The sequence below is a fragment of the Cryptomeria japonica genome, chromosome 6 (genome assembly GCF_030272615.1).
Source record: "Cryptomeria japonica chromosome 6, Sugi_1.0, whole genome shotgun sequence".
In the NCBI taxonomy this organism is placed as follows: Eukaryota; Viridiplantae; Streptophyta; class Pinopsida; order Cupressales; family Cupressaceae; genus Cryptomeria; species Cryptomeria japonica.
The window spans coordinates 14662610-14679749 of record NC_081410.1 but is presented as its reverse complement, the minus strand read 5'-3'; the positions used below and the strand labels follow the sequence as shown (position 1 = coordinate 14679749).

Genomic DNA, 17140 nt, shown 5'->3' with positions numbered 1-17140 from the left:
TTCACATAGAACCTCTCCTTACATTCAAAGCCAAAGAAATGTTGGTAGTAAGAAACAAATGGTAGTCAGTTTAACCCTGAGATTCGTAATGTGGAAGAGGGGAGTGAGAGGCTCCTTGATGTCGAGAACAGATAGAGCCAGAGTCATTAGCATATGTTGTAATCATTGGTATGCTAAATATCCTTTGCCTTTGTCATCCCTCTTCCAAGCATAGGTCATTAGAAGACTCTTAGGTTACTATTTTAATTTTCCATAGGCTATTGGGGTGTTGCAAGGAAAATAATTTCATAATTTAAGTTTTTGAAAAAGTAACTTTGTGCTATTTTCATAAAATGCAATTTATTTTATTATTAAAAAGTTAAAGTGTTGTTAGGGCTGAGGGCCAAAAGTAATGTTTATTTAACATGTTTTTCTAGGCATTTGAAAATTAAGTTGTGGAGTGAAAAGGGAAAAGAAAATTATATTATATTTCCACAAAGAGCGTATAAAAAGAGAGGTTTGGGAGAGAAGAAGGATTCATGGTATTGTGATCAAACCCCCATCTGAGATTGAACTTCCATTTTCATCGTTTTGTCACTTTTTCCTAAGGATAAAAACCCTTTTTGCATTGAAATTTGGAGGATAAAAACCATTAGAGTTTTCTTTGGATTTGCTGACAAAAATCCTTTCATCCATTTGAACAATTGTATGCAGGGATTGCTATTGTGCTGAAGCTTTTGAAGAAGTTCAAGTTTCATGAGTATTATTGAAGATTTTTAGATTGACAAGTTTGCTACAGTGATTTGTATGGTTGCTATGTTGATTTGTACGACTACTATGTTGATCTATATTGGTACAGTGCTGCGCTACAGTTTTGCATATTTCTGTTGGTTTGTGGGATTTTCAGATTTTGTATTTGTTAGAGGAAGGTTTGTAAATTAAATCTTGTATTTTGACATATTGGAAGTATCAGATAAAGTGGTGCTATTCTTCCATATTTCTGTGTCTCTAACATTGATTATCATTATTGGTTTCAAGCATATTATTCTTCACAACATCGTCATTGCTATTCCAAGTTTTTCCAACCATATCAACTAGCTGGGTGATTTTAGAACTGCTGCACCATTCCTTAATGGATGTAGCATAGTTGAAGCTAATTGCAGCTGCTGCAGGAATCATTATGCAGTATTTGCGTATCGCTGTTGTACCTACCATTATTGGAGGACGTATAGCTACCACAAGGTTATCATTCCTTTGAAAAGTGTTTGAGATTGCAGGTAATTTTGAAAGGTTTGAAGTCTGCCAAACCTGTCCAAGTAGTATCGATCTTGGGTTATTTATTGAGTTTCTACCTGCATTTGAGTGGATAAATCCTCATTCCTGGTCACTACATGTGCAAATAATATTGTTGGAGCTTATTTCTGATTATTGCAATCATTTGGACTGCTGATTCAACTTGTTTACCTAGGTCATACCACTTTCATGTTAGTCCTAAATCAGCAAAATTGTCTACTGTTCCACTCTGCAACTGTTATGTCTCTTAGGTGCCTTGAATTTAGGCTTCCAATTGCTTGTTATTGAATGATATATTTTCTCATTGTTGTGTGTTTCCGTTTCTGAGTGATAACGGCACAAGGCATCAGCATTTTGTAATGTTCCGGACCTGTACGGTGCAGATCAACTGTACGGTGGAAGGGGACACCCGTGCGGTGACTGGGTGGACGTACGGTGGGAGAGGAAGACCGCATGGTAGGGGATGGAGAGAACGGTGTACGGTGTAAATGTCGTACGGTGGAGTGAGGGGAGACATACGGTGTAATAGCCCTATGGTGATGTCAAGCGGCCGTACGGTGGAGCCCAAAGGGTCATACGGTGGTGAGGAGGGTGTACGGTGTGGCCACAGGAGGCCATACGGTGGTGAGGGAGGTGTATGGTGGGGCCAAAGAAGGTTGTACGGTGGTGAGAAGGGGAGGGGTGGTAGTACGGTGTGTGGCTGTGAAGATGCAGAGGTACGGTGAGCTTCAGCGGTTGTATGGTGACCTTCCGGAGTAATGGATTCTGAATATTAGTACTCCTTATGCATGTAAACCAGATTAACAGAGACGCAGAGAAAGTAAACAATGATAAAATTCAAGATTTGCCAGGTCCGGAACGAGTACAATGACAGAATAGGGTGAGAGGTGAACCTCACCGAAATTGTAAATACCAAATAGGGAGGGTCTTTCACCTCCGAAATGGCGGATAAGAGAAATCCAACAGGAATTCGCACAATAGAGAAAAGATACCAAATACCTACAACAATGACTAACACGGCCATATATATGGGCTCCGGGAAACTTCCCGAAGGGTTACAAACGAGCTGACACGACCAACCAAAACTTGTCTAATCTAATTAAATAAAAGGGCCCGAAAGATTTGTTATTAAGTTTGGGGCCTTACAACAAAATAACTAGATTTATTATTTAATTATATTGGGGTCATCATTTATTACAAGGACAAAATTTATTTGGTACCCGAATCCGAGATGAAGGAAAAGGTTCTGAAGGAATTGCACGACTCTCCCTTGGCTGGACACTTGGGATACTTGAAAACCTATAGACAGATCCGTGAAAGGTTTTCCTAGAAGGGGCTTAAGGACGACGTCCTGCAGTATGTACGGGAATGCTTCACCTGTCAGCAGAACAAATCTGAGCATAACCTACCCGCCGGACTGCTGCAACCACTGCCAATTCTCAATCAGAAATGGGATAGCATCTCGATGGATTTCATTACGGGACTCCCCAGAATGCAAGGAAAGGATTGCATTTTTGTCATAGTTGACCGATTGACCAAGTATGCACATTTTTTTGCCATCCCCACAGGAGATCGAGCAGTCCATGTAGCCGAGTTGTTCTTCCTTGAGGTGTTCCGCCTACATGGTTTACCGCGAAACATAGTCAGTGACAGGGATAGCCATTTTTTGAGTACCTTTTGGATGGAGTTATTTTGGTTGGCCAGAACCGAGCTGTCGCCCAACACGAGCTCCCATCCGCAGATAGACGGACAGACCGAGATTGTGAACAAAAGGTTGGAGGGTTATCTCAGGAACTATGTCTGAGCACAATAAAAGGCTTGGGTTCGCTGGTTACATTTGGGTGAACATTGCTACAATACCACTTATCACATGTCGATAGGCATGCCACCTTTCAAAGCACTGTACGGTTATGAACCGTCTTCATTTGTTGACTTGGCATTGGGAGACAGTCGTGCACCGATGGCCAAAGATTGGATTAAGGAGAGTTTAGACATCCTGACGTCTCTCAAAGACAACCTACAGAGGGCTTAGAACCAGCAAAAGATGTATACGAACCGACATCGGATTGAGTGGAATTTTGAGGTTGGTGATCTGGTTTACCTCCGACTTCAACCATATAGACAATCCTCCTTGAAGACAAGTGGTAAGGAGAAGCTGAAGCCACATTTCTATGGACCCTACAGGGTGGTTCGGAGAGTGGGTGTGTAATGTCCCCATTTTGCGAGCATCAGAGTTTGTAAGAATTATCCTATCATTTGACCCTCGTAGGCTAATAATTATTGATAGAGGGCCTCGTGTGGCAGTTACTTGGTGATTAGAGACATTACTCTTCAGCTGGATTCAGGTTTTGGCCTTTGCACAGGTTTTTTTGGACTCAGATTGGCACACTTACTATTTATAGTAAGTTACTATTTTGGGAGAGTCAAGGTTCCTATTAATAGAAAGACACCTGAGCAGAGCTTATTGGCAGTGTCAACCTTGATTGGGCCTTTGCAGCTATTTCTAGACTCAGTTCCACATACTTACTATTTATAGTAAGTCACTATTCAGGGTTTCTATTTTTAGACAGGCATCCAATCACATGGAGAACAGGGAGAGTCAACTCCTGGTTCAGACGGTTTAGCAATCAGACAAGTACATCAAGAGATATTAAAGTTTAAGTGACTTAAGTGATTTATTTAATATTTTAATATTATTATAAAGTTCTAAAGTAACTTTATAATAATAAAGTCACTTTAATATAATAAAGTGCGTTAAGTGAATAATTTAATGTGGGAATAAATCTTTTATCCCACATTGGCCAGGAAGGTGTTTGAGCTCTCTTAAGGAAAGAATAAAAGGAAAGGCAAGAGTTCATTCTCGGCATCCAGTTGATGAATAGTATTTTGATTGATTTTTATTGTGGAGCCTAGGGCTTTCGCAATTTTCTTCTTTGATCATAGGAAACGAAAACTTCCTATTGATAGCAATTTTGAAGGTGTGAAATAACATCTGAATTATTGCAGTTGTGGGAAAGAATACTTCAGTTCTTTCATTTGTGCAAATTGGTGAAGTTTTCTACAAGGGTTTGAAGTTTATTGTTGAAGAACATTTATAGTTGGTTGTGAATCATCCTTCTTTGGCACATGGAGTTATATCATTCTTGTTGGGAGAGATTATCAACAAGTTATTCAAGGTTTTAAGAGCAGATTGCAAGTTATTTCATCCACCGCTACAGTGCGGTGAACAGTGCCGTGAACAGTGCGCATGAACAGTAACTCGTGAATAGTGAAACGCTACAGTGATACGTGAATAGTAAAATCGCTACAGTATATTGCATCTTAGTTGAGTCTACTCAAGGGTTCTTCAAGGGTTTTAATTGCTGCTCATTTCCAGATTAGTTGCTGCTGCCATGACATTGGAATTTGGGCAGAATTTATAATTGTTGGAGGCCTTACTATAGCAGCAGCAGCCACACATGTTGCTTCACAATTTACATGGTATTTGAGTTGCTACATTACCCACAATGTAGGCGCTTCATTGGATCAGGTTCTCTTGCATTTAATTTCAGTATTTAATAGACATTCGAAGTTGGTTGTATGCTGCCATTGTACTCAAACCTGGGTATTTTGTTTCATATCATATTTAGCTGTCAGCCAAGAGTCTTGGCCCTTTCATATCTGTGGTAATTGGGACATCAATAAAAAGGAGTTGCATATGATATATTTGTAGTATTTATTTCAGTTTGCAAGATAACTGTTTGTCTTAATGTCCCTAGCTGAAAGTCAACATTTCATAATAGGAATTGCATGGCAAATGTTCGATAAAATGCTTATGGCTGTAGCTCTCATTTCCATACTCTAGTTTGCAGCATATGTTATTTGCACTTTCTTTATTCCTTGGTGAAACATCATTGAAAACTCAAGCAAAATCCAAACATTGAAAACATTGAAAAATCAAACAAAGGCAGAAAATTGTTGTTGGTTAGAGTCCACCAAGTGTGGGTTCTTACAGGGTGAAGTTGCCTACAAATTGGAGCTTCCGGAGGGGAGTCGGATTCACAATGTTTTCACGTATCATGTTTGAAGAAGGCCATCGGGCAGCGCGTCACAGTGTCCAGGGATCTGCCACCCATCGACGAAGAAGGGAAACTAATTCTGGAGTCGGCGAAGATCGTCAATGTTAGAGAAAAGAGGTTGAGAACATGCACAGTCAGAGAGTTCCTTATATGCTAGAAGAATCTACCCATTGAGGATGCCACCTGGGAAGGCGAGCAAATTCTTGAACATCCAAGTTTGCAATTGCTTGAGGGCAAGTATTTTTTGGCCCGGGAGGACTGTGATGTCCCCGATATAATTAAATAATAAATCTAGTTATTTTGTTGTAAGGCCCCAAATTTAATAACAAATCTTTCGGGCCCTTTTATTTAATTAGATTAGACAAGTTTTGGTTGGTCGTGTCGGCCCATTTGTAACCCTTCAGGAAGTTTCCCGGAGCCCATATATATGGCCATGTTATTCATTGTTGTAGGTATGCGAATTTTTGGTATCTTTTCTCTATTGTGCGAATACCTGTTGGAGTTCTGTTATCCACCATTTCGGAGGTGAAAGACCGTCCCTATTTGGTATTTACAGTTTCGATGAGGTTCACCTCTCACGCTATTCTGTCATTGTACTCGTTTCGGATCTGGTAAATCTTGAATTTTATCATTGTTTACGTTCTCTGTGTCTCTGTTAATCTGGTTTACATGCATAAGGAGGACTCCTAATATTCAGAATCCATTACTCCGGAAGGTCACCACACAACCGCTAAAGCTCACCGTACCTCTGCGTCTTCACAGCCACACACCGTACTACCACCCCTCCCCTTCTCACCACCATACAACCTTCTTTGGCCCCACCGTACACCTCCCTCACCACCGTACAACCTCATGTGGCCACTCCGTACACCCTCCTCACCACCGTACGGCCGCTTGACATCACCGTACGACTATTATACTGTATGCCTCCCGTCACTCCATCGTACGACATTTACATCGTACGTCGTGCTCTCCATCCCCTACAGTATGGTCTTCCTCTCCCACCGTACATCCACCCAGTCACCGCACGGGTGTCCCCTTCCACCGTACGGTTGATCTGCACCGTACAAGTCCGGAACATTACACATTTTGTTAAGATCAGTGAGTTTGACTGGCATAGCTGCCAAACCCATTTGACAATCTTTCATAATCTGTCATTACATGTATTGTAACTATGTGGCTTGCCACCAGTGAATGTAATTTATTTGATTAGCATTCTAGCTACCATATACTCACATCCTACCCATTTTGGGATCTCAGCGATGAGAAAGTGCTAGAATCCTTGCATGCACATTGAAAATTTAGTTTGGGAAATTACAGCCTTAGCAAATTACAAGGATGACCAATGCCTCTTTATTTGCTCCATCCATATTTGAATCAAGAGTATCTAAAGGGTGCTTAATGCCACCAACATCTGTAACAGTTTGAAAGAAGGAAATATTCAATTTGGTAGATCTGGGGTATCACTGATTCATGACACGGAGATGTATGCCTAAACTTGGTGACCTCACAAAGGCAAAGACCAAGAACCTTGGATCAAGATAGTGGAAGAAAGTGGATAGAGAACCACTAGAATTTTTGTATAAACGATAGTAACTCCCATGGATATCTGAAAGATCCCTGATGGATCCCTTTGCTGATCTGCTGTAGTTTTTAAATTAATAAACTATATTTTCCTGTGTTTCCTTTAATGGTTTTAGAGAATAGACAGAAGTTGCAGAAGGTTTGTTTATTTTTGTGTTTTGATAGTTTTTCAGCAAATAATAATTGAGGAACAAGTACATGAAAAGAGTACTGGAAATAAATGTTCATACACAGCCAAATCAGAATCGTATCAAGCAGATTTCTGATTATTTAAATCAAATAATTATCCAGATAGTGATTCCAAACAATTCTAGGAAGATTACAATAACAATGATTCCAACCTGGATAAAGAGTGAATATTGCAATCAAGAATGAAGTTGTTGCAAATGTCCAACGCTCTTACATAGCTCCACGTGGGAAGAGAAATGGCTGCAAGGTACAACCGTACATCTGTTAGGTGATGCCAAGCTGGAAATCCCAACCTCCACGCTTAACCCTAACTCTATCCATTGAATCCTCCAGAAAGATGTCGTACCAACTCCAAGGCACTGAAATTGAATGCTAGAACCAATAACCACTGTGCTGGGGGCTACGTCCCAGACAGGCAAGACCCTGGGGTTTTCGTCCCAGATGCTGAATCGCTCTCCAGAGTAAATTCTCCAAATCAAAGATGAAAATGTGTAAAAGATAGATGATAATTAGGTTACCATCTCCTTATAACTCCTCCCCTCTAGCTCGAACCCTAAAAGTGTATGAAAAGTGCGCTTAGGCTTATAGAGTCTTATTTCTCATTTTTAGTCGCCAAGTATAGAGAAAACGCCACTTTTTTAATATAAAAGAATTTTGTTCATCAAAAGGGTCCCTGACAAATGGGAAACATTTAGAAAAGCTCAAGACCTTTCCAACGAGCTATAACACATGGGCATATGCATCCAGATGAAGCCAAAAACCCCTTATTACTCCAAAATGGCTATAAACATAGCCTTATTTAATTAATTAAACGCTAACTTAGGAAATATTTAAATATATTAAAAATATAACCCAAATTGTTGCAAAAGGCTCAAATGACTCCAAAAGCCTAAAACAGAACCTGCCACTTGTCTGTGACTGAAGTCGGAAATCATGGATCCACTGGCAATCTTATCCCTAAAATCTAGGGATGCTCCTAGAAACTAGGAAACATACCCAAATCTTCTGAAACTGAAACCAAGGAATAGTCTCATGGAAACCCAACCCTGGATACTGTCATAACCTCCTAAATAGTAGGAATAGCCTCCACAAATGTAGGAACTGCCTCCTAAAATTAAGGAAATGCTCCAAACTGGTCTACTACTACCAGAACACCAAATCCCAAACACTGAATATCCTCACTGAGTCTCTATCCACCACTGTCAGCGTACAAGACTCCAATGATAGGCCAACTCCTCCGTCTCTGACGTCCACTCTAGAAAGGGGACATGACAATATCATAGTAGACCAGAATTGGAAAATAAAATATCCTGAAGCACTGCCTCCCAAACAGAACAAATGTGGCAAAATGTTTAGCTTTGTAAAATATGGCGATCTATCACAACATGAACTGGATGGAAATACACCCAAAAGTTGACCAAGAGGAATCCTCAAAAGAGAACAAAAATGGCAAAATATTTTGCTCTGTAAAGTATGGTTATCCATCACAACATGAAGTGGATGGAAATGCACCCAAAATTGATCAAAAGGAATCCTCAAACCATGAGACCAATGACATTGAAGATAGATGGGCTGAACAGTGGTCCCATCAAGAGTTTCTAAGAAATGGTCAGCATATAAAGTCAGTTTGGGGCTAAGGGAATTTAGAAGGGAGATTCAAGTAACTTGAATGTACCATTAGTAAATGTACTCTTTGATGGAACGATTGAGCACCTCTTTCCCTATAAGGTGATGAGGAGCACTTAAGGATCCCTCAAATGTCATGGATGCTTTGGGTTTCTCATTTACAAAAATTGTAGGAAAATATTACTCATTGGAATCCAAGTTAGAATCATTGGTAGGCCAATTGAGAGAGACACAAGTGGCCTTAGTAGGTTATCTAAGAAAGAGATTCATGATGACAATATTAGTATTTGATATTCTATCTATCCATGGAATGCTTTAGAGGGTTTTTTCAAATACTTGGGTGGGTAGATTTAACTTGATTTTTCTTCGACAATGATTCTAGAGAAGGGAAAGAAGATATAGCTTGATCCAACTCTCAAGTCTTAATTCATTGTTGAGAAATGTGAAAATCCAAGAGCTAGTATTCTTAATGAGATATGCGTCAAGAAACTTTTATGACGTTTGCTAAAGAGGTCAATAATACATAATACATGCATTCTAAAGAGAAGAAAAAATCAAAAGAAAAAGGAATTCGGACCTCCAATTGATGGGAGTTTTTGGCGAATGGATCAAGATTTTGTATAGTACTGATTTCTTTAGAGATTTTGAAGTTCTCCTTTGGCCTAAGTATGTCCATGATGCCCAAAAAGAGCTACTATTACTACCAAAATTGGTACCCCTATGAGATTCATTTTTCATGTCATTCTTGGTAACATTGTCAATGTTAGCTAAGTTATCCTCCCTATCAAAAAAATTATTAGGTTTTGGCCTAGGTTGTCTACTAATTGCATTCACAAATCATTCATGGACGAGAAATGACAAACTATGAATTTATCAAGCAAGGCCAAAAGGAAAGGACAATGGGGTGTAATGGTTTTTGAAGTCTTTTGAACACTCTATCCAAACAAGAAAATGTGAGTGATGACTCTAATAAGGAAAGCATTCTAATAGTAATGGTAGAGATGTCACATCTTTCTAATGGATTATCCATTCCAAAAGAGTGACTCAAATGACAATGATGGATGAAAAGTGTGACAAAGGAAAATAGGAAAAGCATCCAAGTGCAAATTGCACTTTTGGCATGGCCACACTAAAGGTGCAATTTAGCTGTTAATGATGGTTATAAAGTGCAATTTAAAATAGTCAAGTCAAGTCATGCTTTCTCAATGGCGATGTCACTCCAAAAGGGCAAAAATGTCGGCAATGATAGCAAAGTGCAATTGGCTGAAAACAATTCTTAAAACATTATTTAAAGTTGTACATTGTGTCATGTTCACTTTATAGAATTAGAGTGATGGAAACACCTCTAGCCTATCACCATTTCTTGTTGCGGAGGTAATGCTTGGAAAAGAAGTGAATGATGATCTAGACATGTATGTGGGTTAATTGAAAGATCAAATGAAAGTTGTGTTCTCCAAGGCCACAAGTTCCATTTTAGAGGATCATTTGGAGGATGCTTCTTCATTCATGACTTTCATGAATAGTGTTCAAGACCAACGATCGGAATGGGAGAAATTATTTGCCACATGTACAATTGACTTGTCGATCATAGAGTAGAAGGTGGAGGCCACACCAAGTCTACCAATGGATGAGCTTGACATCATTATGTCTAGATTCGTTGAATTTGCTATCAATGAAAGAGATAAGGGGTACACATTCCTAGAAGATAGTTTGTTATAGTCCTAGGTGGCATTGAATTTTCCTATTTTCTCTTGCTCACAATTTGTGCCAAGGACGATACTTTATTTTTCATTGGTCTATATTTAATAAAAGTTAGTAGATTAGGTGGTAGTTGTAACTACCTCACCTTAGGGTTTCTTTGATTTATCTTGGCCATTGATTTAGAATCAGTTTGGGTCCTTCATTTGTAATTAAAAGCCCTATATAAGGCTTGCTCATTTAATTTGTAGCAAGAAACTTTTGTGAAATTGCTGTCGAAATACTGCTAGAATAAATGCAAACTCATTGAAGCTTGGTGAGAACTTGTGTTGTTTTGGGATGTTAGCATGGTTTCCTACTTCTCAATTGGTTTAAGATTTATTTACATCAAGTTGCGTAGTTGAATGGAAGATATTGTTGTTGATTCATGGTGAAACCTATATGTTCATACCATTTGTAATTTGTTGTTTGCAAGTTGCAGTGCATGGTTAGTCTGAACTTCAATTGCTTTATGCTCATTGATTTGCATGCCTATGGTGTTGATGTGTATAAGTGATTTGAAAATCATTTGCATACCCCTTGAAGATTGCATCATCTTTGTGTAGTTGTTTACTCATGGTGAAGCAAATCTTGGTTTCGTTTCACTAAGTCATCAATAGTTTCTTGCATTGTTAGAAGTAGATTAGATTCCTAAACCCTCATCCTTTTTGCATTTTGTTTCAAAAGATCTTTCATAGAATTAATTGGAGAACTCTTTTGCAAAATCATACGTTTTCAAAGGAAAAGAATCGATAAGTCCCTAAACAATTGTGTAAGTCCCTTTGTGATATCAACAAATTACATATTTTCACTGAGTCTATCCATCATAAAGTCGCATCGTTCACATTTTTAAACCTTGGGGTTGCCTTATTTGATCACATTGTTTAGCGTTTGAGGTTTTTGTTATCACAAAATTGCACCCTTGCTGAGCTATCAACTCAGCAACCTTGTGAAACATGGAAACAACCCCGAAGTGTGGGACCTTGCGCAAGGGGTTGAATCTCCAGAGAAGGCCGACTTCCTTCTCTATCTAGGTGCAGGTGTTGAACCAACTCAACACTTCAAAGCTAACTCCTGAGCCTACCCTAACAACTTGTAGAGGAAAAGAGAAGAGAGAAATTGCTTGAAACAAGGAAGGTGATGCACCAAGAAGAGATAGTTCCTCTCCCTACCTAAATGACAAAGTAATTAATTGAAACACCCTAAAGATGCACAACTTTCAATTATATGAGTAACCCCAATGCATAGATGAAGGTGAGAATCCACTGAATGCGAAGAGGGGAGAAGGATTCCCACAAGTCACACTCAGAAAACCAGTTAACACAACATATATGAAGAGAAAGAGCCACAACATGGCGCCTATGATGAAGGTAAGAAAGCATACACAACATACATAGGTTGAAAGAAGACAAGAATAGTGTTCTTCAATTAGTCATAAGGCCAAACACCAATCTTACAGTTGCAGAAATGCAAAGATTACAAGTCTTCAAGAGAAGAGGAGAGCATAAGAAAACTCCAGGCAGCAGCAAGAGAACCCTTTACAATGAGGCTTAACAGCCTTATATAGAAAAATGGGTTACAATGGTGATCATGATCCCTGCATGTCAGTCTGGAAGTGCAGGGAAGTGCATGCACTTGACTTGTACATGCAAGCAACCTAGTCATATCCACAAAGGGCAATCCTTGAGAAGGTGGATTGACTGACCTTCCAAAGTCAGAGTATGCAGTCATGACACAAGTCACCAAGCATGGCCCCGTACCTCTCTTGATGGAAATCTTGCCAAAAACATTAAATGCACCCCTGTGGCTCCACAAAAAAAAGTGCATAAGTCACCAAAACTGTCGGAGCATTTAAAGCCTTAAGTGTCGATCACGCCATCCGGAAGTGTCGCCTGTCAGAAGGAAGCCCGGAGACTTCGGAAGTTCGGACTCCCAAAGTGAGGAAGACAAGAGAAGAACTTCGGAACCTCGGGTTTCGGAATTCCGGGATAGACAAAAGAAGAAAATGAAAGGCTTTTGGAACCTCGGGGTTCCGGAGTTCCGGAGGGACTAGAGAGAGAAGCAAAAGGGGAAAGAACTTCGGAACCTTGGGGTTCTGAAGTTTCGGGAAGAAGAAAGAAGGGCTAGGAGGGAACTTCGGAACCTCGGGGTTCTAGAGTTCCAGGCAAGGCAAGGGAAGGGAACTTCGAAACCTCGGGGTTTCGGAGTTCCGGGGAACTACACAAAGGGAACTTCGTAACCTCGGGGTTCCAGAGTTCCGGGCAAGGATAGAAGAAAGGGCAAAGAGGAGAGGAACTTCAGAACCTTGGGGTTCCGAAGTTCCGGGCAAGGATAGAAGAAAGGGTAAAAAGGAGAGGAACTTCGGAACCTCGGGGTTCCGGAGTTCTGGGCAAAGGAGAAACTTAAGAGAAGAGGCAAAGGAAAGGAAGGCTAGGAACTTCAGAACCTCAGGGTTCCGGAGTTCCGAAGAGGGAAGGAGGAAAGGGACAAGGAACCTCGGAACCTCGGGGTTTCGGAGTTCCGGGCAAAAGGAAAGAAAGCGGCTAAGGCAAAGAACTTTGGAACCTCAGGGTTCCGAAGTTCCGGAGCAGGAAGAAGGAAGAAGACAAGGGCAAAGAACTTCGGAACCTCGGGGTTCTGGAGTTCCAAGAAAAGGAGAAAGAGAGGGCCAAGGGAGGAACTTCCTCCAGACAAGGCAACACTTCACACCTTATGATTCTTCTCTCCTTGATCAACTGGGGCCGCACTGGTCCATGGAACATATCTCTGATCGGTTCTCACAGATGGACCAAGGGTGTCATAAAATGACAACAGTTTCCTTGTTCAAGAGAGGATAGAATACTTGGTACATTATTATGTGTTGGTGAGTGTCACAAAACACATATCAACAATCCTCACATACAGTTTCATATTGTGTTGTCTCAGAAGAGACAAGTTGATATGCTAAAATAAATAACAGACTTCCTTGGAATGCCCCCTAACTACCAATGATTGCAAGTCCCTCTGACTGGAGAGGAAAACAGTAATTCGTGCTTGACATCATGGCCCACCTTGTTGGATAGAAGAACTGGAAGGTCCACAACCCCTAGTAAAAATAGATCCACAATCCTTGATATGTGAGGGAAGGACTGGGAAACCCTATAGCAACACAGGGCTAAAATTCTGAGATAAGTATCACTGCTTAGTTGTGGATAAGCTGCATTCAAAGGACAGTAAGTTAACACAACAAATGTTTGGGATAGGATAAAAGATGAATATAATCGTCCCAGTAACCTAGAGGTCCCCTATAATGTCCTATATAGAAAGTAATAACCTCCAAAAAGCACCTCGTGTCAACATAACATAAGGTGGACAAGGAAACTATTGAATCTCTATGTAAACAAGAAAACCTAACACAGATCTCATAGTAAATGAGACATCTAAAAATAAAATGCTCTTCATCCTCCACCTTTCCTACCAAGGAATATCAACCCAAATATCCTTGGACATGGGCCAATGTCCTACCTTAGTCGTTGCCATGAGCATAATTACAGATTTACTCTTCTCTTTTGCTCAAGCATAGGTTTCTTTCTTTACCTTGATGATGGCTCCTATAGAGAGGCATGAAATAAAGTTAAATACAAGAATGATGATTCTATAAGATTGACATGAAGCACCACACTATAAAAGTCACTCAAAAACACATTAACATGTCTTTAAAGGTTTTATACTCGGGGCTCTGCTATATTCACCTGTCTGATTAACTGTTCAAGTTCATCCATGTGACTCTCTGGCGCAGCAATTATTATTTCTTTGGATATCAGACAACCTCTGATTTAGAGTTTCAGTGTCCCTCCAGCTGAATTTGCATGGTTTTACCAGAGCATATGCCCTTCAACAATAGGAATGGGTCATGCAAAAATGAAATATGAGAGAAACTAGTCTACTTGATCTCAAATAATGTATACTGCCTCAATTGAGTTTCAAAAATGGAAGAAACAATTTTGTAACATGCAAAATTTTCTATCAGTAGTCGGCTGCAGGGTTTGGACACAGATTTCACGTGGGATTGTGTATTCTATATGGTTGCAGCTGTATAGCCAATTAGAAGAATTTTTTTTAGTCTGGGATTCATGACATGATGTAGCACACTTCTTAACACAGCAATTAGGAATTTTAGCAACTAAAAAACATAATTATCTAGTGAGAGCATGAGAACATATTGGTGAATACAAGCTGGAACTTTTGAACTCTTTTTTTCTTCAGTGGTCTAGAAAACTGAAAATGCAGCAAAAACTGTAACCATTCTCATCCAAGTATTCTTTGGAGATTCTCTTGATCCTATTTTTTCATTTAGATCAGAGATTTTCTTGAAGGCTTAAGTTTTCTGAGGTTTTAGTGATCACAATTTGCTAGGCTACTCATTCTCTAGTTTAGTTGCTGAAGCATGCATTTTTCTCTTTGTTGCAGTGCAAAGCCTAGCTTCTTTATGGATGGGAATAATTCTCCACTGTTTGAAGTGGATATCCGAACAGGAATGCTACAGAACACAGATAATGGCACTCCTCTTCCACAGGTTTGATGATTGCAGTCATTTTTCATTTGTTAGTGTTATTTGTAATTTTATACTTGTATTAGAACATATCCTGTTTTATTTATGTTTTCTCAGATTATTGTTTCTGTCTTCTTAAGATTGGAGGAACTGGGTTAAGCCGAAGATCACTGTCTGAAAAGGGGGTAAAGCAGGGATGCAGGGTATTTCAGGTAATTCTTTTGGTATTGCAAACACATGTATTGGCAAATATAGAATACATGAGAGTGCAGAGAGAGATAAGAGATGCAGATGTCTGCACTACACATAGGTTCTTAGAGAGTGAATTTGAGCTGCAAAGGCACATGTTAAGATATTATGCATGGGGGTTTTGTTGATTTTGGATCGACTGTATCTGAATTTTTTGTGAATCAGTTATTGATGGACCCAACTGATGTGCATATTAACAACTTATTCTATAATAGCACCATTTGTTTAAAAATGCTCTTGTTACTCTTATGTAAAAGAACAGAAAAATAATAATCAATTGGAAACTATTGCTGGCTATAGTATATGTTAGTTCAAGACATGAGCTCCCTACATGTTAATTCTGAGAATTTTAGTAACTTATATGTACTAATTTATTAAAGGGATGTCTTTAGGGAGGTAATGTTGGTCATCTTCATCAACTTCTTTCAATTGAAGCCAGTTCTCAGGTGTGTCTAGCTGTTGCCTCTTCACATTCCTAGATTTTTGTCTCTCAATTTTAAGATAACTCCATATCTAGGATGAAAACCGAAATGGTAGGTTTATTTCTTTGAGATCAAACATGAATTAACGCCTTCTCAAGGCATTATTTTTGCTTTGATGTATCATACTCATTGAATATATTGCTGTAAATGCATATCCAAATGCTTCAGGTTTTATATGTTGGAGACCACATTTATGGAGACATACTGCGCAGCAAGAAGCAGCTTGGTATGCATTCTTTATGCCTCTCCATTTGATGCTTTTAAATTGAGGAATGTGCTGCATTCAAGATACTTAGACTTGAGGTAAAGAATTTCGCTTTCATAGTGTGCATCCATTTCACTGTTTGACAAAAAATATTTCGAGCTACATGAAGAATTGAGTTTTATTAAAATAAGTTTTTTTGAAACAGGTTGGAGAACAATGCTTGTAGTGCCAGAGCTTGAAAGAGAATTGGAGCTGCTCTTTGAGACAAAGGGTATTCGTAAGGTGCAATGGTCGTCATATTTTCTTCAATGCAAAATATATATTTACTTTTTGGGAGTTCTATCTTGCCAGAATTTGCAAACTTATAATTAATAGGAATATTATATTATAGAATTGGTTTCATGCATACTCCTTGTGCTTTCATTCTTCTTTCATATTTTCATCATTCAAATCTCCTTCCAGCAATCCATCTCTGTCTAAATATTCCAATAACAAGGTATTATTGAAGCATATATGCTATGTTGGGACCTATTCTAATAGTATGAAATTAGGGAATTGTGATCCCTACCAAATATTCTTAAGTAAATTAATATTTGTAGGTGCCTTTCCCTTTGTGTCAATGTTAGTTGAAGATCCTTCTAGCAATGGGTCATTGATTTTATAGGTCAAATTATGGAGAGGTCAAGTAATTACTTCACCAAGTGAGTTGAAGTGATCTAACATCTAAGGTGGTCGTTGATTTTTTGTTGAACATGTTAGATTTTGTGAGAAGCAAGAACCTGTTGTGCGTTATGCACACCCTGCTTTGCTTCAGGGGACCCCATTGTTTTTTTGTTGACTTTCTGCTAGAGAGAGAGAGAGAGGAGTAATGGGTTTTGCGTTCAAAATGCCTATCAAAGCCGAAGTCTATTAGAGTAAGGTTTAGTGAGTGTCGCGTGCTATTTGAGCCTCAAACCCGACATATTCAAGACAAGTGAAATTCATTTGTTTCATTCTCACCTCGCACTTGCCAAGTACCAAAATATCCCAAAATTCGCATCTTATATGGCTGGGAAGCACAATGAATAATGTAAGGTTGAGTCAGATGGGTGAAATTCGGCTAAATGAGTCAACATCTCCACAATTCCTCCTAGTCGCCTTCGTAATTCCCTTTGCAAATGTCGACCTGAAGCCGAGCCAAGTTGAGATGGAAACATCGCACTATTTT

The 17140-nt window shown here is 39.3% G+C and overlaps 1 protein-coding gene across 6 annotated transcripts in view; it reads left to right on the top strand.

Moving 5' to 3' along the window:
- The window catches only part of LOC131048035 (uncharacterized), a 298163-nt gene that overhangs the window by 192569 nt on the left and 88454 nt on the right, over nt 1-17140 (top strand). For all 6 annotated transcript variants that reach the window (XM_059207094.1, XM_057981866.2, XM_057981863.2 and 3 more), the window contains 5 exons: nt 14916-15021; nt 15138-15209; nt 15639-15692; nt 15897-15954; nt 16139-16215. In XM_059207094.1, coding sequence (XP_059063077.1) covers nt 14916-15021; nt 15138-15209; nt 15639-15692; nt 15897-15954; nt 16139-16215 — 367 coding nt within the window. The remainder of the gene's footprint in view (nt 1-14915; nt 15022-15137; nt 15210-15638; nt 15693-15896; nt 15955-16138; nt 16216-17140) is intronic.